The sequence below is a fragment of the Capra hircus genome, chromosome 1 (assembly GCF_001704415.2).
Source record: "Capra hircus breed San Clemente chromosome 1, ASM170441v1, whole genome shotgun sequence".
Taxonomy (NCBI): domain Eukaryota; kingdom Metazoa; phylum Chordata; class Mammalia; order Artiodactyla; family Bovidae; genus Capra; species Capra hircus.
In genome coordinates, this window is record NC_030808.1 from 71,209,400 (window position 1) to 71,236,861 (window position 27,462).

At 53.3% G+C, this 27,462-nt stretch overlaps 1 protein-coding gene across 1 annotated transcript; it reads right to left on the bottom strand.

The window, feature by feature from the left end:
- On the bottom strand, positions 418-27,376 carry MELTF (melanotransferrin). Its single transcript, XM_013963597.2, has 16 exons — positions 27,108-27,376; positions 25,181-25,335; positions 23,806-23,905; positions 21,391-21,573; positions 19,701-19,857; positions 18,458-18,525; positions 14,129-14,316; positions 13,414-13,594; positions 12,476-12,627; positions 9,915-10,011; positions 8,810-9,004; positions 7,741-7,897; positions 7,571-7,638; positions 5,366-5,553; positions 3,041-3,239; positions 418-2,583 (listed from the first exon to the last, which is right to left on the bottom strand). Exons 1-16 carry the CDS (start codon positions 27,154-27,156, stop codon positions 2,501-2,503), a joined length of 2,220 nt encoding a protein of 739 aa, XP_013819051.1. The 5' UTR covers positions 27,157-27,376; the 3' UTR covers positions 418-2,500.

Genomic DNA, 27,462 nt, shown 5'->3' on the forward strand with positions numbered 1-27,462 from the left:
AGTGCCCACTGTGAGGACTGACCCCTCCTTCCCTTCTTCCAGTGAGTTAGCAGCCAGCTTGCCAAAGGAACGGTGTGGGTGACTTATTTTGGAGACAAAAGGCAGGGGGTGGTGGAGAAGACTGCACTGCTCTGCACCTGGTCCCCAGAGGAACAGACGCCTAAGAGGCCAAGAGGACAGAGGCAGCTGGGATGTGCTGGGATGGCTGAGGCCAGAGAACCAGTCCATACTGGAGAAGGGAGTTGTGGGCCTCGCTGGTTGGAGGCTTGGACTGGTTCCTGACCAAGGTTCTGAGTGGAATCTGTCATTCTGGGAGGCAGGGGGGTGAGCTGGGGCTTGCAGACCTCTGACCACCTAAGAAGAAAAAAGTGAACCATCATCAGCAGTTTTCTATCAGAATCCAAGCCTCAGCCAGTGCAGGGTTGTTTGGCTTTATTTAAAAGAACAAACCAATGTCTTTCATGAGTGCTGACACAGCGGTGGCTCCTTGCTGTCACCTGACAGTCAGAAGTCACCCAGCACTCAGGCAGGTCACACCCTTGAGGGGCTCACAGTACAGTGTCACAGTACAGTGTCACACAGCACACTGGCCCAGGATGGCCACATGATAATACACTCCTCACTGCACAAATCTCCCTTTGAAAAAAAGAAAAAGAAATCAAACAATCATCAAGTCAGAGAAGAATTATTTTGCTCCTTCAGATAAGAGGGTACAAGCTTGGTAGCTGAGGCCGGCTCCTTCTGGCCTCTCACAGTGGGGCGGGGGCCAGGACACTGCCAGTGGCCTCCTTCTCCGCTGAGGATGGAAGGGATCCAGCCCACCGCCCACAGGTGGGGGCGAAGCACTGGGAGCCCAGCCTGTCATCAGCATCCCCGAGGCCCCCGCAGACGGAGATGCAAATAGCTCCAGGCCCACGCGGCTCCCAGCCTGCTGACGAAGGTGGCTTGCTCTCGTTTTCTTCTTTTCACTTTTTTTAAGGGAGCAGATTTCAGAGTAAGAGCTGGCAGTTTGGGAAACTTTTTCCTGCTTTCCAAACAACCATGATGATAATGGAGACCCTCTCCCGGCACTTTCCACTGATTTGAAGGGGATGGGGAGGATGGAGCCTTCCTCTGAAACGAGTGGTCCTCGGGCCCAGTCAGAGGACAGCTGGGAGGAAGAGACCCCGTGTTCACACCTGAGGAGCCGGGACTCCCCTCAGCCCCACGCTGGCCTGAGGCTCCTCTGACAAACAGAATGGCATCTCCCCATCCCCAGCTCTTCAGAGGCACCCCCCCGACACACACACACTTGAGCGCCTGGAGATCACTGGGAAGCCCCGAGGCTGAACCCTTTAATTTGGAGGAAACCACTCCTGCCAGAGGTACAGGAGCAGCTCCAGAGCGGTGGACATCACAGCAGGGCAGGAGGGGGTAAACCGCGATGGAGCCTAAGAGGAGGAAACTCAGGAGTGGGGATTCCTGCTGACGGGGCTGAGCCTCAGGACAGAGCCTGGTGCAGCTGACCCGCCAAAGGCAGGGCACACAGATCACGCCTTGTTCTGAGGCCTGCCCTTCTTACCACAGACAGGTATTTAGGCAAGATTTTAGACCTCCAACCCTGCATCAAGCCCCCTACCTGGTAAAAATTCTGAGAATCATTTCCGTTGCCCTAGGACCCTTGAGGACTTCATCCCTAGGGTCCAGCCCCGGCCTCCCCAGCCCAGCACAATTAGGGGTCCGGTGGTCCTGGCCATGCCAAGCTGCAGAAGGCAAGGACAAAGGGCTGTGAGTGCCCAGAAGCTTTGCCTCCTTGGAGGGCCTGGCTCCAGCCTCATCAGGTACTGCCTCAGTGGACAGACACACAGTATCCTCATGAGGGAGGCTGGAACAGGGAGTCCAGGGACAGACGGAGCGGGGGCTGACGGGAGTTGCTGGGTGCGGTGTCCATTCCTCAGAGGGGGAGGTGGGAACCGGCAGGGAGGGGCCGGCAGGCCTGTCATCTCACCAGGCCCCCCTGGGCGGCTCAGCAGGGCGAGTTCCAGCAGAGAGGGCCATGTGGGAAGCTCGGGTTCAGCTCGTTTCCTTGGCAACCGGTCTTTTCCAAACCCGAGGCTGGTGAGGATCCGTGTGGCGGGAGCCTGCAGACCTGCAGGGAAGCGGCTGCGCCAGCCTGTGGGTGGGGCGTGACTGGAGGCGGCCCAGCGCCGCCTCAGGTAGCGGAGGGACAGGCGGTGCCTGGGAGGCAGAGGCTGGGTTCCAGCAGGAGGGACCCGCTCAGTCCAGTTGGGGGCACTTTGTTTTAACATTCGTCTTTTTTCCACTTTGAAGCAATCACAGAAACTTCAGTGTCGGAATCGCAGCCCTGAGGAGCTCTATGGTTTTTCACGCTTCCTTTCCCATCACACATTTTTTTCTCTGAGCAGTGTTAACCGAATTTACTGAGGAGAACAGCCTTATTTAGAGAGATTTCTGAATAGCTTTCCATTCCAAAGGAGGGCAAGGCTGGCCCAGAGATGCTTCAGAGGCAGGGCTGGAGGAGGCTGGCCGTGAGGGCCAGCGGGAGCAGCAGCAGGAGTAGGGAGACCCTGGAGGCCGTGGTCGCTGAGGGATTAAACACAGACAGTAAGGGCCTCGAAGTGCCAGGAGCTGTGTTTGTGGCCCACTGCCCCTCATGTGCAGGACTAGATGGAGCGTATTTCTGTGTACTAAATTCACTCCAGGCTCCCTCTTGCTACCCTATTACAATTTTTCTTTCCCCTGGTTTCTTTACATATTCATTTCTTTCAAAATTACACTACATGTATATTTATGCAGTTGCCTGAATCCTCTTTGGATGATTATTTTTAACATTTATATTCATTATCCAGGTCTGTCTGGATTCTACAGCCAGTGTTTCTGCTATAACTGTTCAGACCCTCTCAGGGCACTTCATCTTGATCATTTGCAAAGATGCAGAGTGCCCTTCGGTTCACTCAAGGTTTGGGGAGAAAGGCTTGGGAGGATGCCCGGGGATTGTGCCCACTCTTCTGTGGGGTGTAAGCCTGCTGGCCTGCCCTACCTGTGCCTGAGCACTGCTGAGACAGCATCCCTTCCAGAGCCACCACGTAGTCGGGGCCCAGCCAGCTACGATATGTCGTCTTTTCTCCCACAGGTACCACCCGGACAGCAGCATCCTTGAAAAGCAGGTCTTGGCCATGATAGCTGGAGGAGTCGAACATTTTGAACCCATTCTTATTGTGGTCATCTCCAAAGAGGTCCTGGAAGCACACAGCAGATCAGCTTTGCATCTGGGCTCACAAATGGTCACCTGGGTATCACTTGCCATTAATTCCTTTATGTACCAAGGAGCAAGGAAAGTCAGGTGCCAAGACTCTGCTTTAAAATCATCGACTCATTGACCTCTGTCACCAAAGCTGACGTGGAGTAAGAGATGACCAGAGCCAGCATAGTAAGACAGCCATCCAGAAACATCACACCAAACCAGCTCTTGGATATTGAAGCCTGAGCCTTCACAGGAAGAAAGATTCAGAAATGAGAGAGGATGTGGATGAGATTACTGAGGGGTCTGCTAAGTCTGCTCAGCATTCCTCATCCTTTTCTAGCAGGCTTCCTCACTCTTTTTTATGGGTATCCTTTATCCCCAACCAAAATGATTTCATAAGAGAGCCATTCATTCTGATACCAGTACTAAGAAAGTACCAGGTAAGTTGAATATCCTTTACTAACCCACCCTCCTCGCACCAAGATTTTCTTGAGGAGCTGTTTTCTTCCCTGTTGAGGGTTCTCAGGGTAAGTGTGCTATGGCTAGAAAAAGCCCAGAAGGGATTTGAGAAATGAGGAATACATACAAGACATCAGAAGAACATGGACAAATGCCCACTTCAGCCTTCAAATACTGGTCAGGGGAAAAGAAAGAGTAACGTGGCTATTGATCTTTTGGGGGACTCGTGGATCCTCGTGAGGATCTGATGAAAGCTCTCAACCTTCTCCCCAGGAAAGTGCACATCCATACAGGGCTCTTCCCACACATCATTGCAGAGGGTTTCGGGACCCTTGGGGAAGGCCGCAGACCCAGAGTTAAGAACTCCTGAGACAGAAGGATTCCATAGGAAAGATGAGATTAAACATCATTTCCAAAGTTAGGAACCGGCCTGGAGGGTCAGCTGGCTTTGCAAGTCTGTGGTGCTTATGGACAGAGGGAAATGAGGTCAATTTCAGTCTATATCAGGTTGGGAGTGTGTAGAGGGGAAGGTTTGGAACCTGGGGCAGTCTTGTCAGACAGCCTGGGTTCAAATTTCAGATATGTTTTGAAAGTGTGGCCAATAGCATTTGTTGATTGACTGGAAGTAGGGTGTGAGAGGAAGACAGGAGTCTGACCTGACTCTTGAGGAAATGGGAAGTCTGAGGCTGCTTATTCATTGAAGTGGGGAAGACGGAGGGAAAAAGAGGAGTCCAACTTTGACTTGTTCAGGTCAAAAAGGCTGTTAGAAATGGAAAAGTCAAATAGGCAGCTGCTAAAGATGCATGTTTGAGATGAAAGGGTGAGACTGAAGCAGGGTTGAGGATGTACACTTAGCAGTCATCAGTATACGGATGGTAGTTAATGATGGGGCTAGATGAGATCAATAAGGGTATAGTTGCCAACAGAGAAGAGGGCTTAGGATGAAGCTCGGGGCACTCCAGTGGTTACCAGCCAGGGAAATGAGGAAGAACCAGCAAAGGGGATGGAGGAGAGGCTGGGGAGGTGGCAGGAGAGCCAGGCAGGCATGGGGCATGGGGCCTGGGGCGCCAAGGGGGAAACTGCGTCCAGGAGGGCGGTGAACTTCAGGAAGAGGGAGCTGTAGCCAGTGATGCTGCGAGGCCAGGGAGACGTGGACTGAGAAACAGCCACAGGATTTAGCAGCATGGGCCAGTGAGACCTCGACCAAGGCAGTCTCAGCACCTGGTGGGGCCTGTCTGGAATAGTCTCCATCCTTAAGAGAGACCAGGAAAGGAGGAATTGATGACTCCAGACTAGAGCTGGCTCTTTGAAGGAATTCTGCTATAAAAGGGAGTGGGGTTATAGTTATAAGGGGATGTGAAACCAAGAGAAGGTTCACTTGTTTTTATAGGATGGTAGAAATAATAGCAGGTTTGTATGTTGGTGGGAATGGTCTGGCTGAGAAGGGAAAATTTATGATGCAGGAGACAGAGGGGACAGTGGTTAGAGGGATGGCCTTGACTAAGTGACATTCACAGAATTTCTGAGAAATTCCCTAGAATTTCCTCAGTTTCTCCTGAAGTCTGCTCCAGGTAGACTGAGGTGACTGAGGGGCTTGGCTCACCTCTGTCACCATCCCCACCCTGCAAACCACCCACTGGGGCAGCTCCTGCCCTCGCTCACCTGGGCCTTGTCCAGCAGTCCATACACAGCGAAGATATTGGTGTCCGGACGGACCATGACAGCATGGGATGGTATCTGCGCCAGGTTGCAGGCTGCAAACTGGGTCACCTCGGCCCGGGCCCCATTGGGACACAGCAGCTCGTAGTCCTCCGACATGAGCTCAGCAGCCCAGGGCTCAGAACTGTGGCCTGAAGGGATGAAGCAGAGGAGGGGAGAGGATAGAGGGAGACTGCTCTCCTCAGGGACCCCATGTCCTTGACTGGGGAGAGGTAGTGATATCTGGCCAGCTCCCCAACCATCTCCACTCTTCAACTGCTCTGCTCTATTACCAGAATGAGAGAACCCAGCTGGGCTTATAATGTTATTTGTAGGGAATAAGAAGCATGTACTATGTAGCAAAGAACTATATAATCACTCCCATTTTACAGGTGGAGGAACAGGCTCTTAATCACTCTTAGGCAAAGAACTCCATCTTGGTGTCATAGGTCTCAGGCCTGAGGGTACGATGGACTCTTCCCTAACAGGTGAAATTCTCAAGCCAGATGGAATAAAACATCATGTGTTGTTGATCTATAAGAGGCAGTTTCAAATGTCCCTTCTTGCAAAGAACCTCATCAGGTAGGCTAGAATGGGATCCAGGAATCTGCATTTTAAGCTGTGAACATGAACGTGAAGTTGCTCAGTCGTGTCCGACTCTGCGACCCCATGGACTGTAGCCTACCAGGCTCCTCTGTCCATGGGATTTTCAAGGACTGGAGTGGATTGCCATTCCCTTCTCCAAGGTATCTTCCCAACCCAGGGATTGAACCCGGGTCTCCCGCATCGTAGACAGACGCTTTACCATCTGAGCCACCAGGGAAGTCAGATATTTTAAGTCAGTAACTCAGTAATTCTGATGCAAGTGGCTGGTCCAAAGCCTTCCTGACAAACACTACTTTCGTGAATCACATTATTTTGTGCCTTCGTATATTCACTTAGTATACACTGCCTTTCTATCTCCAGGAGGAACTCCAGGTGGGTCCTTGAGTAGAGATAAAAAAAATTTGAGTGGCTTTGGGAAGTGGGTGCCTCTCTGCAAGTGAACCTCACAAGGGCCCCATCTCCTCCCTGAACCCCCAGACCAGGACACAGAGGGCAAAGGCTGGGCCCAGGCAGGGCTCACCACTCCCTCCTTCTGGGGGATGACCCCCAGTGCTGTTGGTGGGTGGTTGGCAGGTGAGGGGGTTATGACAACAGGGCCTGGAACCCTTCCAGCTCTGTTGAGGCAACTGGTTTTTAGCCTTAGTGACTTTCATAGGCATGGTGGGATCTGAGTTTTGAAATACTGATTGATTTTTTTTCCCTGCATGTCTTGATTTCCCTTCACCAATCTCCACCTCCCCTTCAGGCCTTCTGCCTTTCTGCCCTGAGTTCCTGGGAAGAGCTGTGTTAGGAGAGTGTGGAGAAGACTTAGCTTCCAGTGTTTGGGGTTGCAAAGCCTGGGGTGTAGGCAGGGTATACAGAAAACGCAAACAAAAAATGTTGAAGGGAAATAGATTCCAGTCTTCAAAATGCAAAATCCACTTCTCTCTCTTTCCCCAAGGAGGGAGAACAGAACGGGGCAGGGGAGTCAGGTACAGGCCTGCAACCCAGTAGAACTTCAGGTGGGGACCTGGGGCCCCAGAGCAGAGTTCCTGGCCTCTTCTCCCCAGTGGAGCCCAGGAAGGTGACTCCAGAGAAAAACACCACCTCATGATGTGAATGAGGTGGGGGCGCGCCTTGCCTCATGCACCTTGGCGCTGCAGAGTGACTTCCCTGCTCGTGGCACTGATGCGCTCAGGAACAAACACAAGATGCTAATGTGAACTGATGACCCTGGGGCGAGCGGTCCCTGCCACCCGACCCACACACCTTGGTGCCATGTAAACACCCTGGAAGGGGTTTCTCCAAACTGGCTGAGTGGCTACCATTTTGGTACAATGGGAATTTGGCTTCCAGAGAAATAGATTGTCAGGTGGCCTGTGCACTTGGATATGTTGCCCGAGGCCTGTTCTTACTGTTTGGTCCTTGGGCTCCTGGGCTCCCAAGGGGCAGAGCCTTCTAGACTCAGTCTTTCCCTGCTGCCACTTGGCCTGCAATCCCAGCAACATCCAGTGCTAGATTCTGCTGGAGATGGGGAAGGGCCCTACCAGTCTGGCTCTGTCAGGTCCCAGGGCTGACACATACCATTTGTATTGTCAAAGACTGTCGTGTGCTTGACGAAGGCAACGTCCCCTGCATTCTCAACCAGGCACCTGCCACACAAGAAGTCAAGACAAGTATTGGCAGGAGGTCCCATCCTGGCCCCTGGCCCCAGGACCCCCTCCCCTGCCGCCCAGCCACAGCCCACCGGGTACCTGAAGGCGCCACTGTAGCCGTAGTACCTCTCCTGGCTGTTGCCCACACACTTGTTGCGGCCTTGCTCATCCCCCACGCAGAGTGCACACAGTGAGGAGGGGTAGTTTTGGGGGTTGTTCACAGGCACACAGCTGGCACTGAAGAACTCACTCACCGCTGGGGCAGAGGGAGAGGGCTGTGTTGAGGGCCATGGCAGAGAGGGCGACTGCTCCCCCACAGATCTGCCCCCCTTGCCTGGCGCTATGGCTCAAGGCCACCCATTTGCTCCCGCCCGTCCAGCTCAGAGCGGCACATCCCCTCCTGTGAGGATCACGGGGCTGGGGGAATGCAGAGACTGTCTAGATATGAGAACCTTCACTAACAACCTCTGGTAGAAGAACCCACTTTCCCTTGAACTCCCTCAGGGACAGGGAACTCACTACCTCATAAACTCTTCTGTTCCAGTCAAAGCAACTGCCCAGCTGTCTGGGAGTGGGAGCAGCCAGTCCTAACACCTTACATGTGCTTGTGTGGGTGGTTAGAAAAAAGATGTGTTATTTTCCTCCAACGTGCCAGCCGGGACAGAGGTGTGTGTGCAGCCAGCTTCCTCCTGCCTTCCTCGCACCATGAATGTGCATGATTTAACACCCAGGGAGGGCCCTGCCTATGGCATATGGTAGGTGCTGGGTAAACGTGTCTTCTTCAGCACTTATACAGACGGCTGGCCACTTCCCAACAAGGCCCCCCAGATGCCCAGTGACTGGACTAGACAGCCTGTGAGCCAGGACAGTGTGAGCCAGGCCCAGAACCAATGCGCTTGGCCTGCTCCCCGCCCCCCGGAAACATTCCACTCTGAGTAAGTGGGTAGGGGCCCTGGTACCCTCCACAGAGCCAGACACCATTGTCCTGGGTGTGGCCAAGAATATTCCCTAACCTTCCCAAGAGCAAGGGGCACATCAAGGAAGAAGAGGAAATCTCTCTGGGGCTGCCTTCTCTGGGGTCCTGCTGGGAGAGGACCGCAACCCTCAGAACTGGCCCAACCCCAGTAAACCCCAGTGAACATGTGTGTGTGTCTGCGGGGGGTGGTACCTGTGAGGACGTCGCAGTCCTTGGGCCGGATGAAGCCCCTCTGCACGAGGGCACCCACAGGGATGTCCCAGCCCGCGGGGCTGCCGAAGCCCGGGTGGCAGGAGCGCTTGCCCCGCAGCTCATCCAGGGTGAAGGCATAGGAGCTGTTCCGCTTCACCACGGCCACCACGAAGTATGCATTACTCCTGTCCTCCGCTGGGGGAAGGGACACCAGTGAGGCCCTTCATCTGTGCTTACTGGCCTCGGCTGAGCAAGAGCCAGGCCAGAGCCTGCAATCTGTTCCCTCCAGTTGCTTTGACCTCAGAGCAGCAGCCCTGGCCCCACACACTCCCCACTGCTGCTGTCAGACCTGGCTGCCCAGGCTCAAGAGCGCCCAGGCCAAGAGCCAGGCGGGTGTTCACAGAGCGCGTCTGGCAGCGAGACCTCTGCGCGTCCCCTCATTGCTGGGGAGCAGCCTGTGCGGCTCCACTTTTCAGCAGCTCCAACTGCTGAAATTCCAGAAGAATTTCTTTCTTTCCTTACACTCAGGTGGTATTTTCCTCACCTTCTGCATAGCTGAGGTTGCAGATGCGCTTTCCCTCAGATGAGCGAGTTCGCACGTCCAAGTAGAGTGGACCTGAGCTCAGCAGACCTAGGGACAGAGCACCTGGCCCTGGCCACTGAAAAGGTGTTCATGAGCGGACAGGAAGGTGGGTCCCAGGGCCACCTGCCGTGAGCCACATGCTCTGGATGGAAGAGGCCGAGGAGGCTTTCTAGTTCAGACCCTGGCAAATTACTCAGCCTGTTTTTGTATAGCCTGGGATGCAAGCTAAAAATAATTTTTATATTTTTAAAGCGTTGTTTAAAAAAAGAACATGCAGCAGAGTCTGTACGTGGCCTGCAGAGCCTGCAGTGTTTACTCTCTGACCCTTCACAGAAAGTTCGCTAAAGCCTGCCAGACTTCCAGTGACTGGGCGGGTACACTGTGTGCCTGGGGCCAGAGTGGTTTGCCTGTGACAGACAGCAACTGGGAGAAAGACTCTTTTAGAGAAGCTATTATAAAAAACAAAACAAAAAAAATCAACCACCTCCCTGCTGAGGCCAGTGGGCTGGCACCTGCACTCACAGGCATAGTGCTCCCCAGCTGCTGGAACCAGGCCATATGTCTTCCCTGCTGTGTAAATGTCCTCACCCTTTAGGGTCACAGCGTCAATCTGCCCAGCCTGCGGAGGGGACAGAAAGAGTGGTCAAGCTGAGGCGGGTCCCCAGACAGCTCTGGGTGTCGGGATCTGACAGGGGTGCCAAAGCTGGGTCTCTCAGGAACTCTGGCCTCAGCTCCCCTCCCCTGGGAACCCTATCCTGCCCCATCTGCCCCTTCCTGTCCTTGTAAGGATGCTTGAGGACCAGAGGCCTGAAACCATCCAGCGTCAGCGCTCCCGTTCACGGGTGTCTTTCAGCCTTTCAGCGCATGTTTTCTGAGGGCCTCCTGTTGCCAGACCCTGTTCTGAGCAGAACCTAGCCCAGCGCCTGCTCTCGCACTCCACGTGGGTCTCCCCATGGCTCGCCAGCCTCAGGGACCTGGGCATTGCACTGCACCCCCAGAACCTGGCCAAGGACTGGCGCACAGCAGGAGTGCTTTACACGCTTCTCAAATGTGCGTGTGAATGCGTGAACGAGCCAGGTCTGCAAAGAAGACAGTCTCAGGGTCTACGGGAGGAGGCTCCAGGGCGGAGGGATAGAGCCCTGCCTCAGGAGTAGCCCAGGTCCGTCCCCCCTCAGAAGCCTCTAGAGCCCTCTGGTCACCTGTGCCCCATCCCCACTTGTCCATTCTGAAGCCTCTGGACAGGTGGCTCCTCAGACCCTACAAAGAGATTAACTGATAATCAAGCCATACCCCAAGGAAGGAGGTGGCCCAGGGAGAGAGGAGACACCAGCACCCCAGGAAGGTGCCCCCACGGTCCAGGGCTGAGGCATGAAGTTATGACGACAGAATAAAGGCAGTGATGTTGATATTCTGAGCCTAGAGGGGCATCTCTGGGGGACCCCTTCCCTCCCATTTAGACCTTCTCCTACACATTGTGATGCTGAGGAGGAACCCAGACCCTAAGCCACAGCCCTGGGGCCGGGCCAGCTGACCCCTGCTTGCCTGGGTCACTGTGATCAGGCAGGAAATGGATATTAGAGCTACACAGGACATCATCTCTGAGAGCCTTAGAAGTTAGAACGGAGGATCTCTGAGCCTTTTGCTAGGGTTCTCAGGACCCTCCCTAATGCCAGCCCTTTCCTCCCGTGGCCCTCTGTGAGCTCAGATGAAGAGAGGAATTGTGCCTGGAGAGAGCTACATCTCCGTGCAGCTCTGCCTGGTCTGGGGCCCCTACAACCAGCCACTCCTCCACAGGATAGCCTGTCCATGACTCAGAAGAGTCCCAACCCCTGAATCTCCCTTCCTCAATTCCAGCTGGCCTCCCTTCCCTCAGTGCCATATTAGGTTCCAGGCAACCTCTGGGGAGAGAGGCTCCCCTACCCTTGACCTGGGTGTCCTGGAGCAAGTTACTTCCTCAGCCTCCCCTAGCCTCAGTCTCCACCTCTGATAGTAATCATACCCACCCCACAAGTGTCATTCTGAGGATTAACTGAGATCACCCACATGAAGGCTTAGCATAGTGCCGGGTATGTGGGAAGTGAGTGCTTATGAGATTGTTAGAGTCATGATCCCGGCCCCATGTCATTCCTGCCCGCTTGCCTCTTTTCAAGTCAATGTGCTGCCTGGCTGGGGCAGGGTTGACACTCCAGGGCATGTGACTTGGCCTGCACTTGGGGACCACCTTGAAAAGAATCCTCAATCAGGCCCCACCCTAGTTGATCTTAAAAAACAGGAAGGAAGCAGTCCAGGAGCAGAGGAGATCCCTGTGACCACAGTAGGACCTCAGCTGACTGCAGGGCCATGGGACTGCTTCCCACTCCTGGCCTCAGTCTATAGTCAGAGAAGCAAAGCAGGACAGAGCTGAATGGGTCTCAAGACCAGGGTCAGGTGGCAGGAATATTAATGAATGCTTAATCAATTTAATGGGCCATGATAAGCTTAAAAAAATAAGACTAGGATAGAATACACAGAAACTATTACACACATTGTACTTAGTAAAGGTAAGCACTGTTTGGTTTCATACCTCTCTATAGGGGATATATATTTTTACAGGTTTATTTCTGAAAGAAAACTTTTTTTGTGTGCTAGACTGTGATGTAAAATGTATTTCTGATTGCATTGCAGTTTAATAAATGATGACCCAATGCCACCCCCCTCGATGTGCACAAGAGGAAACTGAGACTCAGAAAGGGAAAAGGACTCGCCCAAGGCCACAGGGTCATCAGTGCCAAGCTGGGCCAGTCCCATGGTCCTTCTGCTCCTGGCCCACCTGCTCAGCAGGGAGGAGTCCCTGGGCTCCCCCAAGGGAAACAGCCCCCTTTTCCCTGCCTTCCCCCTACCCCTCGCCAAGGGGTGGTGGCTGCTTCCTGTGGCAACTTCCTCCTCCCCTTTCTCTGTGGAATTGTCATAGGAGACTTTCTTCTACTCAGGCTGCCCTGGATCCTCCAGACCAGATAGGCAGAGGAAGGGCCAGTAAGGACCATCCCAGGCACTGCCACTGCCTGCCCACCTGGCCCTCTCTGCCCTCTGGACGCAGCTCCCACCTGGATTCGTTCCATGCACTGCTGGGGGGACTCGGCTGATACACACTGGATCTCTGGCTTGAGCCTTTGCCGGCTGAAGGCCACAGCCATGTCTCCACACTTCTGGATCTCAGGGGTGGACAGCACGCACCAGCGCAGGTAGTGGGGCAGTCCTGTGTGGGTGTGAGCATGTGATCACACTAGCCTGCATCAGGGGCTGGCCCTCAGCAGGAAGAGCCTAGAATCAGACCCAAGAGAAATTCTGGCCCTTTCTTTCCATGGTTAGCTACAAAGGTAAGTTATTTCTCCATCTGATCCTGTTTCCTTACCCAGAAAGTAGAGGACAGAATCCCTTTCATGGGGCTGTGAGAAGGCTTGAGGCACAGCATCTCTCTGGCTGTAGGTGGTGGATACATGGAGGTGGGGGCTAGAGGCATAAAGTCATGGTAGACTACAGTAAGGGTCCAGATGAGAAACAGTGCCAGAACCAGGGCCATGGCCACATGGTGAGGAGGAGGAGTGAGGCACTGTGGGAGAATGGGGGCATTGTGGGAGGATGGGGGCATTGTGGGGGGAGTGAGGCACTGTGGGAGGATGGGGGCATTGTGGGGAAATGGGGGCATTGTGGGGGGAGTGAGGCACTGTGGAGGGAGAAAGACAGGACTTGACAAATACTGGGTGGAGGGGCAAAGAGACCCTTCCCAAGACAGACCCTGGGGTTCTGGATCCCACCCCCCAGAGCAGGTAGGATTTCCAGGGTACAGTGCTGCCATTTGACTCCAGAGATGCTTCTTCCCCAACCATGAGAGGCAGGGAGGTGGAAGAAACAGGTTCCCATTGGGGCCAAGAAGCACACACACCTCCTGGGGTGTGTGTCCTCCTCTGGCCACCTCTCCAGCAAGCCTGACCACACCCATAGTCAGACTAGGGCCAGCAGGAGAAGAGAAAGGTAGACTTACGGTTGGGGTCACAGAGGAGACCCTTCATGGCATGCAGGTATTCGCGGCCCAGCCATGCCTCATAGGTCTGCGTGGCGATGGGCACCAGCTCGGAGGTGGCGTCTTTGAATAGCAGGTTCTTCTGGCCATAGGCCTCAGAGCTGAACATGTGGAAGCTGCTACCCTCATGGCTGAACAGACGCTGTGTATCAAGGGGCAGGGGTGGGGGCTGATGATGTACTGCGGGGAGAATCCTTTCTTCCTAGTTCAGCTCCTGCTTCCTTTTTCCTGTGCCTGCAGGCCAGGCACCCACTCTGAGGACCGCATGAGCTCTCTCCTTCCCTTGCGCTCCCCAGTACATTCTGCCTTTTCATACTCAGCTGACTGAACACATGGCTCAAGGCTCAGGTGTGCAATGGCACTGAGCACAAGCAGTGGGGCTGAATTCGGTGGCATGGATGAACAAAACTAACCAAAGCTGGTGTGGCCTGTGGGCAGAAACTTGCTGCTCTTCTATGCAGCGATATCAGTAAAACATTATTTACCACATTTAATTAATGGTATACTTTGACATTTATTTGTTTTGTCATTTTGTTTGTTTGCTCGTATGTTCTGCCTCTGGGTCCTGCCCCTGCTCTGGCTGGTGCAGCCCTGGGATGGCTCTGAGCTCCCACCCTGGTGAAAGATGAGAAGGTCCTACCACCCCAAGAAGCTGTGTGGGTTGCTCTGAACTCACCTGGCCTTCGTTGAGCAGCCGGAAGATGAGGCCTCCATCTGTGTCGGCTCGGACCACCACAGCGTGAGCTGGTACCCGAGCCAAGTGGCATTGCCTCCATTCGGTGACATCAGCCCGGGTGCCATCCCGGCATAGCAGCTCAAAGTCCTGTGACAGCAGTGCCTGGCCCCAGGAGGGCAGGGTTTTCCCTGGGAAGATGGGAATCCTGTCATGAGCCAACTTCTGTCCTGGGTGGGGCTTGGTGAGGATCCCGGAGGTCCTCGGGAAGGACCCTTGGGAGGGGGCCTGGGGAGAGCCTAGGGTGTCATGGACCACAGACACACAGTGAAAAGCGACCCTTACAGGAAGTGAGAACCAGAACCACACCAAGAAGTGAGAACCAGAACTCAGAATGAAGAGGAGCTTGGTGGCCGCATTGTATAAAATCAGGTGTCTCTATAGACTGTGTCTATTTACTTACTTTTTAAATTTGTCGCCAATTTCTAATAAAATGGATTTGAGATATCTGATAATAAAATAACACATATAAACAGAACTGCTTATTAAAGACAAAAAGGATAAGAAAGTAAGAGAAACTGAGGATGAGAGAGAAATATATCAGGAGTTCACCACTGCCATCTGGCACTAAATTTAGTTCCGAGCATAGGGCAATGGTGGAAACAAATCCTGACAAAATTTTCCAGAACCGTGGCCCAGATAGAAGAGGGCAAATTCTTTAAGATTCACCCACCACTCTAACTATTAATATTTTGGTATTTTTCCTCTATGTTCTTTTTTCTATTCTATCCTCTAACCATTTTAAATATGGTTAAAGCCATACATGGTAAGCAATTTTACATCCTATATTTTTTTCACTTATTTAAAAATATTTTTTCACATTACTGAAAGCTTTCCATAAGACTAAAAGACTGAATATCAACACCAAACAGGAATATTAATAAAACTAATTTTAAGGATTGTAACTCATGCAATAAAATATACTACAGATGGCCCTACATAACAATATTTTAATGACTTTTAAATTTTAAAATGAGGAGGATAAACCGTTGCTAGATAATAGGAGGGAAAAAGATAATTTGTGTGATTATGAACACTCTATTCACTCCAAAGCTATTTAAAAACAAACCAAAAAACCAAGAAAGTAATAGTTTGGAAAACTCCATAAAGGTCATTTTTAATGACTACATGATAATTTATAGCACTCTCAACAATTACTCAGTGTCATTCTCTCTCCACTCCTCAACTTTCCTCTATTTTTAAACTGCTAGAAAACCTTTGTAATAGAATTCTGGGGGATCACTTGGCCTACCCCTGAGACAAATGCATCATTTAGGTATTTCAATCTGCCACTCCTGTCTTCCTTCACTAGGGACAATTAAAGCCATATTACTTCACTACTTTGCACATTTATGTCAATACCACTCTTTTGCTCTTATCAGTCTTGTTGCAAGATTTAAAGACAACTCTTTAAATAATTACTTTCTTAGATTTCCTTAGATTATCATCAAAATTTTAAATGATTATAACCCAATACATCCCTAATGCCAAGCTTCAGCAATACGTGAACCGTGAACTTCTAGATGTTCAAGCTGGTTTTAGAAAAGGCAGAAGAACCAAAGATCAAATTGCCAACATCCGCTGGATCATGGAAAAAGCAAGAGAGTTCCAGAAAAAACATCTATTTCTGCTTTATTGACTATGCCAAAACCTTTGACTGTGTGGATCACAATAAGCTGTGGAAAATTCTAAAAGAGATGGGAATACCAGACCACCTGACCTGCCTCTTGAGAAATCTGTATGCAGGTCAGGAAGCAACAGTTAGAACTGGACTTGGAACAACAGACTGGTTCCAAATAGGGAAAGGAGTACATCAAGGCTGTATATTGTCACCCTGCTTATTTAACTTATATGCAGAGTACATCATGAGAAATGCTGGGCTGGATGAAGCACAAGCTGGAATCAAGATTGCTGGGAGAAATATCAATAACCTCAGATATGCAGATGACACCACCCTTATGGCAGAAAGTGAAGAGGAACTAAAGAGCCTCTTGATGAAAGTGAAAGAGGAGAGTGAAAAAGTTGGCTTAAAGCTCAACATTCAGAAAACAAAGATCATGGCATCCAGTTCCATCACTTCATGGGAAATAGATGGGGAAACAGTGGCAACAGTGGCTGACTTTATTTTTTTGGGCTCCAAAATCACTGCAGATGGTGACTACAGCCATGAAATTAAAAGACGCTTAGTCCTTGGAAAGAAAGTTATGACCAACCTAGACAGCATATTCAAAAGCAGAGACATTACTTTGCCAACAAAGTTCCGTCTAGTCAAGGCTATGGTTTTTCCAGTGGTCATGTATGGATGTGAGAGTTGGACTATAAAGAAAGTTGAGCACGGAAGAATTGATGCTTTTGAACTGTGGTGTTGGAGAAGACTCTTGAGAGTCCCTTGGACTGCAAGGAGATCCAACCAGTCCGTCCTAAAGGAGATCAGTCCTGGGTGTTCATTGGTAGGACTGATGCTGAAGCTGAAACTCCAATACTTTGGCCACTTGATGCGAAGAGCTGACTCATTTGAAAAGACTCTGATGCTGGGAAAGATTGAGGGCAGGAGGAGAAGGGGACAACAGAGGATGAGATGGTTGGATGGCAACACTGACTCCATGGACATGAGTTTGAGTGAACTCCGGGAGTTGGTGATGGACAGGGAGGCCTGGCGTGCTGCAGTCCATGGGGCTGCAAAGAGTCAGACACGACTGAGTGACTGAACTGAACTGAACATCCCTAATTCTTTCTCCACCTTCCAAATTTTTGTTTGCTTGATTCATTATAGGATTGTCATGCTCTGGGGACAATCCTATGTCTTTTTTTCAGATTATTTTTCTCTTGAATCTGGTTCATGCTCTTTGCCTCCATGAATGTCAGACTACATTATGGACCTTCTAATTTAAAGGGAAATAATAACAATAAAAAAAGAGATAAAAATTTTTTAAAAAGAAGACAATGATTAGGCATGATGGAACAGGAAAAACTGTAGAGGCCAAAGGTTGATTGACAGCCAGCAGGGAGGGGGCTGGGAGGGACTGCAGAAAGTGGTATGATGGAACTTTGGGGTGAAAGGTCTGCCACAGTCACTATCTTTTTTTCAACATGTTTTATTTATTTATTTAGGCTACTTTATTTATTTATTTAGGCTGAGCCAGCTCTCAGTTGTGGCATGTGGTATCTAGTTCCCTGACTAGGGATCAAACCCATGCCCCCGGCATTAAGAGTGCAGTCTTATCCACTGGGTCACCAGGGAAGTCCCCATAGTCACTATCTTGATTGTGGTGGTGGTGGTTATACAACAGTGTATTTTTAGCAAAACTCATAGAACAGTATTTTAGCAAAACTCATAGAACAGTACTTCAAAAAGGGTGCATTTTGCTGTACATAATTATAGTTCAATTAAAAAAAATTAAAGATTCTTAGGCAAATCCAAATTAGAGCACATTCTATAAAATAACTGACCTGACTCTTCAAAAATGTCAGTGTCACTAAATACAAAGAAAGATTGAGAAACTACTTGAACTTAAGGAAATCTAAAGCAACCTAACAGCTAAATACCATGCATGATCCTAGATCAGGTCCTGGCCTGAAAAAATTGTGGCAAAGGACAGAATCGACAGTTAGTGAATCTGGAATCTGGATTATAACTAAGGTATTATGTCCATGCTACATTTCCTGAATTTGATAACTGCACTGTGGTGAGGCCCACAACACCTTGTTCTTAGGAAATATGTACTAAAGTATTAAAGGGTGTGATGTGAGCAAACATACTCTAAAATGGTTCAGAAACACACACATACACACATACAGAAAGAATGATTAATTCCATGTGGCAAATGCTCAGAGCTGGAATCTGGATAAAGAACAAATGGAAGTTTTTTGAATTATTCTTGCAATTCTTCTAAAGATCAGTTATTTCAAAATCTAACAATTCTTAAATGACAGTGGTGTAATGGATCAACACATAACACCAACGCATCTTTGGTAAGTCCTCATCTGGGGTAAAGGGATGGCTCTTCAGGACAAGGAGCAAAGGTTGGAAGCGGACAGTAGATGACAGCTAGTGCAGAGGTTTATAAACTTTTTTTTTCAAAAGCAGAACCCAATCTTCACAAGGAAAATGAACCCACGGCCAGATATGTATCAGAGCAGGGCAGAGCGGCTCCCCAGCCCCCTTGTGCACAGAGCAGTTTAAGCTCCACTGGTAAGACCCAGCTCTTTCTTTCCGTCAGGGAGGCTTATGGGGCCTGAAACCTGCCGCTGGGGGCCAGCCCCTCCACTCACCATCTGTGTTCTCCAGCACAGTGCTGTGCTTCACAAAGGCCACGTCCCCGGCCCCTTCTGCCAGGCACCTGCACAGGTGGAAGCAATGAGGCAGGCTGGGGTCCAGCTGCCATCCTCCGCCTTGGGAGGTCTGGCCTGGGCCGTGCTGGGTGGGGTGTCGGCGGGCATGGGTTTCACAGTCATGCAGCCCGGGTTCCAGTTCCCCAGCCTGTGTGGCTGTGTGGCTTTGGCAAATTGTAGAAACTTCCTAACCTCTACTGCCTCTAAAGTAGGGATGAGAAAGCAGCTCCCCTAGAGAGAGATCCTTTATAATCCATGTAGATTCTGTGCAGCTGAGCTTGGGGCCTGAAAGGAGCGGGTGCTCACAGGGCAGCTGCTTGATCGTCAGGCTTAACTCAGGATGTTTTGAAGATGACTCTGTCCTAAGGCAGGGGATTGGGGTAGACCTTCTCAAGCCACATCAACAACCCTGTGTGGAAGGATCCTCCATTACTGGGCACTGTCACTGCCCAGTGAAGGAGGCAGTTCAGGGCCACCGGGCAAAGGGGCTGCCCAGGCCCCTACAGTCAGCAAACAAGCCTGGACTGGACTGGGGCATGTCTCCAGGAGAGGCAGGGTGGGTGAGTCTCTGACTCTGAGGACCAAGAACCATTTCTTCTTCTGTGCCCCAAACTTCATTTCCCCTGTTATACCCTGGGGTGTAAACACTCGGGTTCCAGGTGGAAACACTGTAACCAGAGTGGAGAGAGGGAACCAGGAGGCTTCCATGCCAGCCCCCACCGGGCATATTTCCTTCTTTGTGGACAGATGGAAGGGCCCCACAAACAGTTAAGAGACTCCTGTCTCCATGGAGCACTGATTTTAAGGGCCAGCCTGAATGGGAGCAGAGAGACGCCAGTCCTGAGTTCACGCCTTGGGGGTCCCTGCCACACTCACTGCCTCCCTCCAGCATCCTCCCTGCTGGTCTCAGACGCCAGAATGGGGACCTGGGAGCAGCAAAGGGCCATTTTTGCCGTTTTATTCTCTCTGAGCCCTTACTTCTCTAAATATACCAAACATGTTGATTTTATGAGTAAATGCTGTCTGGCATATTCTGGTTTGAGGTTTTTAAACTAACCAGGCACATGAACTATATAAAGGGTGCTTTGATGAGATGCAGCTGACATCACCACTCCCTTGGGGGCCCATTCAATGACGAGGTGTGTTTCCCCAGCGCTTGTGGCCCCACCCCAGCCCCTCTCACCGGAAGGCCCCGCTGTAGTCGTAGTATCTCTCCAGGGGGCTCTTGTCACACACTCCTTCCCCAGTGGAGTCGCCCCGGCAGAGGCGACAGAGGGACTCTGAGTAACTGGTCTCTCCTGCCCCCGGGACACAACTGCCCCCAAAATAGTCGCTGACAGCTGTGGGAGAAGACAGAGGGGGGTCAATCGCACAGCATCAGACCCCCACCCCATCCTCCAGGGAGGGCTCGGGCCACTCAGGCTGTAGTCAGGAGGGATGGACTCTCCGGACTCCAGTCTGAGCAGACCTGGGGAACTGGGTCCGTTTAGAAGGAGGCCTGGTTGGTGAAGAGGGTTGGGACCTGCAGGATTTGGGGGCCTCTTCAACCAGCCGGGCCCCAAGTCCACCCTCTTGGCAAATATTTATCCTGTGCCCAGTTACACCCTAGTGCTGTGTAGGGTGAGCAAATGCTGGTACTACACTGGGCCAGTTGCATTGTGCTCGGCTAAACCAAGCTCTTCCAAGGTGGGTTCCTTTCTCAGTCTTTCTGCGTCCTCGCAGGGCAGTAGATATTTAATAAATGTGCCAAGTGGCTGGTAAACCTCCCACCCCTGGTCACCGTTTGAGAGGACATGGCTTCCAGGTTCTTATGCATCACACTCTGTGGGCCTCATGTTGCTGGCGGAGGTAGCATGAATGTGTGTAGTATGCGCACCACTGTGAGAAGCCCACCAGGAGGTATGAAAGTTGAGCTCATAGTGACAGCAGCTCCCAGCAGTGAGCGCACACCCTGGGCATTCTGCAAGGGCACTGTGAGCACGATCTCAGTCCTCCAAACCACAGCGCTGTAGTCAGTCTTAATCTCCGCATTTTGCAGGGGAGAAGAGTGAAGTGCATTATGTAATCTTTCTGAGGGCAGGCCATGCTGAGCCAAGGTTTTCACTCATGTGTCCCCACAGAAAAAGCAGGAGGTAGCCTGCTCAGGGATACAGGGTTTGGGGACGCCCAAAACTCTAAGATGAGCTATAGTCCCAAGAAGGAAGATTGATAATAATGTAGCTGTGATGTGTTAGAGGCCACCTCAGATTGACACAGCACAATGGCCAGGGGCTGACTGGGAAAAGAAGCCCAAAGCATGAGAACCAGGGCTCTGGGCTCCCGGCCAGGCCCCCTGGGACCCCCTGCCCTCACCCAACTCTCAGGGACACATTTCATCTGCAGGACAACCCTATTCTCACCACCTGTGAATCAATGTGGGGCCCTGATTGGCCACTTGTGAGCTTCCTGGGTACAAGCCTCGTCTGAGTCCTGAAAAAATACAGCTTCGGACCCTGTGAAGCTGATGGCACATTTATGGAAATAGCAACCATGTCTACCGCAGGTGTGAGGCACTCCTGGGCGAGTCACTGTCTCCCGTGGGGTGGGCTCTGTGGGCCTCTTGTGGGCCCTGTGCTTGGCTGTGCTGTGGAAGCCGGGATGAGGGCCCAGTGCCTGGAGGAGCCGACCAACCAGGAATTTAAGTGGTGCAACACCAGGCCGGCCAGCAGGAGAGGAGGGAGTGATGTCACCGACCAGGTGTCCCGAAGGCCCAGGGGACTGGGGACTGTGCTGCTCCTTAAAGGGCGCCGTGAAGGTGAGCCTGGGGAGAGGGTGTCCTATGAGGGGAAACGCAGAGCCCTTGCGGGAGAAGCCTCTGGCGGCCAAGCCCTCACCTCTGAGCACGTCGCAGCCCATCACTGAGAGGCGGCCGCTGTCTACCAGGTAGCCCACGGGCACGTTCCAGCCCACCGTCCGGTTGATGCCCGTGTGGCAGGACTTCATGCCTTTCAGGGTGTTGACGGTCACCTGGGAGCCCCTCTTGACCACAGCTACGGCATAATAGGAGGTACCAATCTCTAGAAGGAGGGGAGAGGAGAGTAGTGAGGGTGGCAAGGGAGAAGCTGCAAGAAAGGCTGGGACCCTGCCCAGGAGGGCGGAGGGAGAAGGGTGCGTGTGGCTGTGCTCACGTGTACGTGTGCGGCGTTCTAGTATTGAGATAACAAGTGGGTGCAATGCACATGTCGTCACAAGACCCCACCCCCGCCAGCCTCAGGTGGAGGCTATTATCCTGAGATGGCAATTCATGCATTAATTTCCCCCCTTTCCTTCCCAAGCCAGCTGGCACTACATTTGCACACATCAAGGGAGCTCTGCAGCCAGACCAAAAGCAGAAGTAGCCTGTAAGTCTTTAGTTTTCCAAAAGTATAGGCCCTTAGGAGAACCTAAAGGAACGGAGGGAATGGTGTCCTGTTTGGGGAATAAGGTGGTTGGGAGGAGCAGAGGGAGCAGGGCAGGGGCTTCCCTCAGATTAGAAAAAGTGATTTCTCAGTGCTGGGCCAGGGGTGGGAGGATAGAAAGACTGGAAGAGAAACACTAGCAATGTAGTCCCAGATCACTCAAGTGAGTTATCCCAAAGAGCCACAGTGAGTCGCCTAAGACGGGCCTGGTCTGCGTCCTTGTGTAGCCCCGTCCCAGCACAGGGTCTCACTTGGTCACCTGATGACTGTCAGATGAATGGGGTGCATGTGGGCAGGCAAGGGTCTAAGCCTTGCAAAAGAGTCCCCTGGACCAAATGTTGCCTGAAGAGGCTATTCAGACAAGACAGGGATGATTCCTCTGCGGGGTCTGATGACCAGGGAGCATCCCTGCACACACACACAGACACACACACGACTGCCCGGGGTGGCGAGATGCCCACGATCAGAATGAAGTTAAGTTCGAGAAAACCAAGCTGGCGTAATTTCCTGCACACCTGAGCCTGGCCTCTGCCAATCTAAGTAGCCCCGTCGGTTCTCACCCTCTGACTCCCCAGTGTGGCCGTCCTTTCTAGCTCCTTGAACGCACCGAGTTCTTTTCTCCCTGGGCCTTTCTCAGAGCTCATGGCTCCAGACAAGCCCTCCTGCTGCTCTATGTCAGCAGGCCAACCATCGCCCTTATCTTCTCCTGCATGGCCGTTACTGTGCTCACAGCACCCAGCACATCTGTAACTGAAGCATTTGGCATTTATTTACCTTGTGACTCCTGCTCTGTGAGGGCAGGAACGGGCTCTCCTGTTTACTAGTCTATGCTCATGACTGGCACAGAGGTGCTCAATGAATGCGTTGAATTAATTAAAAGAGGAAGAGCTGTGTCTGGGGCCCACGAGGCAGGGCTGTTTCTGGCCATTGAGTGGAAAGGCTGGCTGGTTTGCAGGGCTGGACCATGTCCTGATCCTCTGACAGTTATCAAGTGTCCAAGTGAGACCCTGTGCTGCGTACCAGGCACCGGGGCTATACAAGGATGCAGACTAGGCCCGCCTCAGGGGACTCGCTGTGCTGAGGACAGAGAAGACAGACGGAGGGGACAGGACCTTGTGGAGTGAGCGAGTGCTCTGAAAAACAGGAAGGAGAGGACTTTGCAGCGGTGGGAGGGCCCAGGGAGCTCTTTGGTGGGGACAGCTGAGCTGGGCTTGGAGAGACTAGAGGCACTGGACAGTTGGGGAGGGGATCCAACCAGCGGCTGAGCCAGAGGCAGGTGTGGTGTGAGTGCAGGACCCACATTCCTGACTGCACCCACGTGTTAGGGGCACATAGACCCGCTCACTGAGTCCACGTGACAGGGCAGGGATCACTGTCCCGATGTTATGGTCCTGAGGAGGGCGTGTGGAGGGCATCAGGGGTCACAGAAGATGACGGCAAGGACAGAACCAGGGTTCCTTCATGGTCTGTTGGGCTCTGCAGCTCCTGGTCACCACTTCCTGTCTGGCCTGTCCCCACTCCCCGCTGAATCTCACAGAGGCCACTGGGACGCAGGCAGCTGGGCCTCACTGACTCCCTCTTCACCTGGCCATCATGCCCAGCCTTACACCAAGTTGGGGCAGCCCCTCAGTAAGAGCTGATGGGTGACAGGGGGCTTCTGGGCTCCCCATGAGGAAGAACAAACTCAGGTCAGCCCTGCGTGTTTCTGGCACCCCCAGGTCTCAGGGGCGGGACACTCTGGGAACAGGACCACTGACCAGCTCGGGGGCTGTGGAGTCGGGCCAAGTCCAGCAATGACACACCGCTGAGCAACCTCCTCTCTCCTGCCACCCTTCCCACTTGCCCTCTGACCTTGATCGTACACCTCGCCCACCACAGGCTTCAGGCCGTGCTCCTTCCCCGCCTGGTAAATGGCTCCTCCATCCAGAGTGATGGCATCAGCCTCCTGGGCCTGCTGGGAACACGTGGGTCAGTGCAGCCTGGCCCCAGGGCCACTCAGCCAGGAGCTCAGGGGTGCCCACCAGCCTGCCCTCGAATAGCCCTGGGGGTGCACACAGTCCTTCCATCTGGCCCAGGAGCCCCATCCTGGCTCAGCCTTGCAGGGCCCTCCCTGCCAGGGCCCAGGGGTCTCCCCTCATCAGGACCAAGGGCTCACCTTATTTTTCTAATTATATTATTTTTAGTTTTATTGGACACTGGTGGCTCAGATGGTAAAGAAGCTGCCTGCAGTGGGGGAGACCTGGGTTTGGTCTCTGGGTTGGGAAGATTCCCTAGAGAAGGGCATGGCAACCTGCTCCAGTATTCTTGCCTGGAGAGTCTCATGGACAGAGGAGCCTGGCAGGCTGCAGTGCATGGGGTCACAGAGTCGGACACGACTGAGCGACTAAGCACTATAATAGATACACATAGCTAAAAATAAGCACAAAATGAAAATCAGTGAAAAGTGAGTGTCCCTCACTTTCTTGTTTCTCCAGCCCTTGTCTCTACCGCTAACCTGTTTCCTGGGTTTTCTCTCAAAGATGCAGGTTGAATCCTACAGATGCTCTCGTCAGTTCAGTTTATTCCTTTTCATTTTAAAAAACACAAATGGGGTCATAATTGCTTTCCACCCTTACGGTGGATCCAGGCCCTGGCCACGTGGACTCTGGCTGGATTCGCTCTGGGGCATATCCGGGGTTGAACTGGAAGCAAGACCCAGGTGCCCTGTTCCTTCCCCAGTGCTTCCCTCCACACCTTGTCCTGCACTAAAGTCCTGCCTCTTAACTGTCAGCGCTAGTTAGCAGACCTCCCGCCACTCAGGAAATCTCTCCCACTCCCCACTCACCCACCCAGGACTGCCCCAGAAAAGATACAAGCCCTGTTCTAGAAAACTCCAGGGAGGAGGGAGAAACTGCTGTGGGCCACTGAGTGGTCTGTTGTCCGGGCTCCCCTGGGTGGGGCAGGTCGTGTCCCCCATGCAGAAGGGCTCTGTGTAAGGAAACTCTGCCTCTCGGACACCTTTCCCCACCAGTGCCTGAGCAGGGCCCTCCCGGGGCCTCCCAGTGCCTGGCCTGCACCTCCTCCGCAGGAAACAGGCTGGCCCTTGTTACCAGGGAAACTCAGGCGATCCTATCGCCCGGCCCTGGCAGGGGGACTTGGGAACACTTCCCGGTGAATGAGGCTGTTGTGTGCTCCCTCCTGAGTCACAGCCCTCTCGTCTGGGCAGAACGGAAGGGAGAGGACTCACCGTGATGAGCTGGACGCAGTGGTCGGCGGAGGTGCCCTGGACACACAGGACAGAGGGCTGGATGCCTGCTTGCTGGAAGGCCTTGCTCATGTCACTGCACTTCTGCTGCTCCGGGTCTGAGATGGTGCACCACCGCACCTCCATGCCGCCAAGCACTGGGGACGGCCGGGGGACAGTGAGGCTGGGCCCCTGCAGCGCAAAGAGCTAGTCCACCGCACCTCCATGCCGCCAAGCACTGGGGACGGCCGGGGGACAGTGAGGCTGGGCCCCTGCAGCACAAAGAGCTAGTCCTCACCACGGCCCTGCCCTCCCACTGTGGGGTGCTGGGCACAAAGAGGTGTTGCAGCCCGGGAGCCTCTAAAGCCAGGTGCGGGCCATGCATTCCCTGCACTTGCCCGGGGGCAGACATCTGGCCCTTTGCATTGGCCAGGGAGGGTCTCCCAGTGTAGCAGCTGGGCTTTCCTCCCACACCCCTCCCCGGCCTGGAGCACAGCCTGGCAGATGGAAGGAGCACTGGCTGGTTCCTGCCCCTCTTGAGTCTTTGTGTCCTCTAGCAAGAGAGTGCTGGACTGGGTCCTCACCCTCAGCAGTGTCCCTGGGCCCCCATCATAAACTGGGACATGAAACCAGGAAATGGTCGTGGCTGCCCCCTGAGGAGACGTGCGGCCCTTGGAGCATTGGTGGCTACATCCACTGCAGACCCACCCTCTGTGGGCAAAGCTCCAGGCCCCTGACAAGGGGAGGGAAGGGAGTCAGCAGGTTGGCCTCAAGTTCCTCTTCCTCCAGCTGGTGACTTCGGGCAACTTATTTGACCTCTCTGAGCCTGTTTTACTGTCTGAGAAAGCAGATGAGGGCAATACCTTCTGCGCTAGAAGTAAACCTCTGTAGAGAGTCAGGATACAGGGTCCTCAGTTGACTTCCACTTGGGCCCCTCCTCTGGCGGGGACCCTCTTGGGTCCTGGGATCTGACCAGGTCAGAGTTCCAGAGAGCCCCCAGTCTAGGGGCCCAGCAGGGAGCCTCCTCCACTAATTACCCTCCCAGCCAGACCTGCCCTGAGGCTTTGGGTCCATTTCCACTAAGCAAGGACTCTCCCAAGGCAGTCTGTGCTTCCCATCCCTACCCCAGGGGTCAAGACTGCAGATTCCTCCAGTCTCCCTTCCGCCCCTCTTGGCCTCCCCCAGCTCCGCCCCAGGGATGTAGAACTGCTCTCCCCTCTCCAGTGCTCCAAAGCTGCACCCTGGTAGATCTGGCAACTGCTGGCCCTGACAGGAGTGCCAGGCCCATTTTCTGTACTGATGGTCAGAGCAGTGGCTTGAAGCCATCCTTTCACCTGCCTCTGCCCGCGATCCCTGCGGGCAGCCGGGCAGCTCCCCGGGAGGTCCCACCGCAAGTCTCAGCGTCAGGGATTCTGACTCCCTTGAGAGTGGCCTGCCGAAGGAGAAGACCCTGCCTGCACCCCCTCCTCTGTCCATGCTGGGTACCCTGGAGCCTCCTCCCCTCCAGTCCCTCAGAGTCTTCTCCCGCCTCCCTCCGGAAAAAGTAGAGCCTCTCTGGCTCCTAGGGCCTCCCTGGGCTTCCTAGGCATCAAGAACATTCACTCTCCGGACCTCTCCGCATTCCAGAACTCTCGCCTCCATGCCTCTGCCTGCGCCTCTCCTTGGCTACCTTCGCTTTTTCAATGCCCAGCTCAATGCCACTTCCTCCAAGAAGCCCTCCAGACATCCCGGTCTGCTCGGGTCAGTGCTAGTACCCTCCCCTGTCGTCCTTCGCGCCTTTCCTAATCTCCCCTCTTTCCTGGGAAACAAGGTTCAGGACACACTTTTCAGCCCGCGAGACCCTCCTGTGGCTGGGGGTGGGGGTTGTGGCTGGAGAACCCAGGACCCCCGCCCCAGCTCCGTCTCCCTGGGCCGGGCGGCGGGGTCTCACCAGCGCGCAGAGTCAGGAAGAGCCACAGAGCCACGCTGGAGCCCCGCATGGCGCAGCTAGCTAGGGCCGGGCTGGGCGCGGGTTTTGTCTACTTCTGGGTCCCAGAGGGTCAGCAGCCGCGGGGCTTTCTTCCTCCTTCCTCTCTGGCACTGGCCTTCAGCTCCTTAAGAGCGGCCGGGGCGTGCTTTGGTGGCGTCCACGCCTCTAGCTTGCACCCGCCCACCCTCGACTGGACACCTGGGCTGACCTGGGTGGCCCTGCCCTTCCCTCTGGTGCCCCCTGCTGGAGCCTCTGCAGGCGCGCAGTGGGTGGTGGAGTAGTCTCTCAAGTCTCTTGATCCTCCTGCTCGTGGGCC

Bases quoted from the DNA above. Each gene is read 5' to 3' on its own strand.
- MELTF (XM_013963597.2), bottom strand. From the start codon at position 27,156: ATGCGGGGCTCCAGCGTGGCTCTGTGGCTCTTCCTGACTCTGCGCGCT. The intron at 19,858-21,390 runs GTGAGGGCTTGG...CTTCTCCCACAG, and splicing joins GGGCTGCGACGTGCTCAGAG to CTGTCAGCGACTATTTTGGG. The intron at 14,317-18,457 runs GTGAGTGGAGGG...CCATCTTCCCAG, and splicing joins TGTGCTGGAGAACACAGATG to GGAAAACCCTGCCCTCCTGG.